Here is a 1,222-nt window from a genome sequence, read left to right on the forward strand (position 1 = left end):
TTTATTAATTTGAATTAGATTATTTAAATTACAATATAAATATATTGAAACAGTATCGCAACCTACTTTAGAAGTGAGAAGAACCAGAGACAAAAGCTGAATGGAAGGCAACTTGAGTATCTGTAAGAGTTGTTTGTAGCTGTGAATTATTGTCGTGACAGTCGGCGTATTGGACGAGTACTCTTGCACCTCTCGCTTAATGAAAGCGACAAGGCCTGTTACGATCAGGTAAACTATGCCCCAGAAGTAGAAGAAACCTTGAAAATACAATTGAATATTAATAAAAAATAACAATTCTTTTTTTTTTTCTACCAGAATATAAACTTGTATATAAACTTACAAATAAAAGTGATAACATAAGTAATAACAAGAAACACAAAATAGATAAAAATAAAAATGTGTTTAAAAGGTTTAAAAAATTAACTTTATGAACTGTCCTGAAATAATATTATGGAAAAAGTGGACAATATATAAGGGGTACCAGAAAGTAATGTCGTTTTTTGCCCATATCACAATTTGATTGTCATTTGTCAGCTCATTGTGTACATCAGAGTCGTGGCTAAAACATTCTAAGGTTATAGTGACTTGTTTAGTTGTAAATAATTAATTTTTTTTTTTCAATTTTACTTTCAATGCCAAATAACAGAAGAAATACATATCTGGCATTCATGCTTTTTCAGTTTCACAAGGATAGTAGCACAACGGTTGATACATTTACGATGTTTCTCCAAATGATATCCGGCTGCAAAACCTGTGCTCTAACAGGTACTCTAGAAAGTATATCGAGAGATTTGAACAGAAAGTCCTCCGTACAATTACAGGAGTGATCTGGAATCAGAGCCTTAACACATGGAGGAGAAGAACTAACAATGAACTGCTTGCAGGGACAGGTCAGTCAATATCTCATGATATGAAGGCAAGGAGGTTAAGATGGGCGGGACGTGTGGCTAAAAGCAATCCATCAGGATGCCTCTACACAACAATGAATGCCATTATAGTTGGTAAGATATCACGTGGAAGGCCAAAAACCAGATGGATAAACAGAATCAACAAAGATGCGAAAGAGCTACATATTGTAAACTAGAAAGCAGTAGCCCAACATAGGAAGGCGTGGAGGAGGTTGGTTCGGGCGGCCAAAGATCTGCAAGGTCTGTACAGCCAATCGAAAAAAAACAGAGAACTTACATCAAAACTCAAATATCAAATATTTTATGAAAATTTT

General features: G+C 34.6%; 1 protein-coding gene across 1 annotated transcript in view; it reads right to left on the bottom strand.

The window, feature by feature from the left end:
* LOC106680680 (acetyl-coenzyme A transporter 1) overlaps positions 1 to 1,222 on the bottom strand; it is a gene marked incomplete in the record, with an annotated part of 20,306 nt that overhangs the window by 14,884 nt on the left and 4,200 nt on the right. Inside the window, 1 exon segment of the mRNA XM_067047400.1 lies at positions 63 to 257. Coding sequence (XP_066903501.1) covers positions 63 to 257 — 195 coding nt within the window.

This window comes from Halyomorpha halys, unplaced genomic scaffold (assembly GCF_000696795.3).
Source record: "Halyomorpha halys isolate HHAL.00 unplaced genomic scaffold, Hhal_1.1 Scaffold278.1, whole genome shotgun sequence".
NCBI classification, from domain to species: Eukaryota; Metazoa; Arthropoda; class Insecta; order Hemiptera; family Pentatomidae; genus Halyomorpha; species Halyomorpha halys.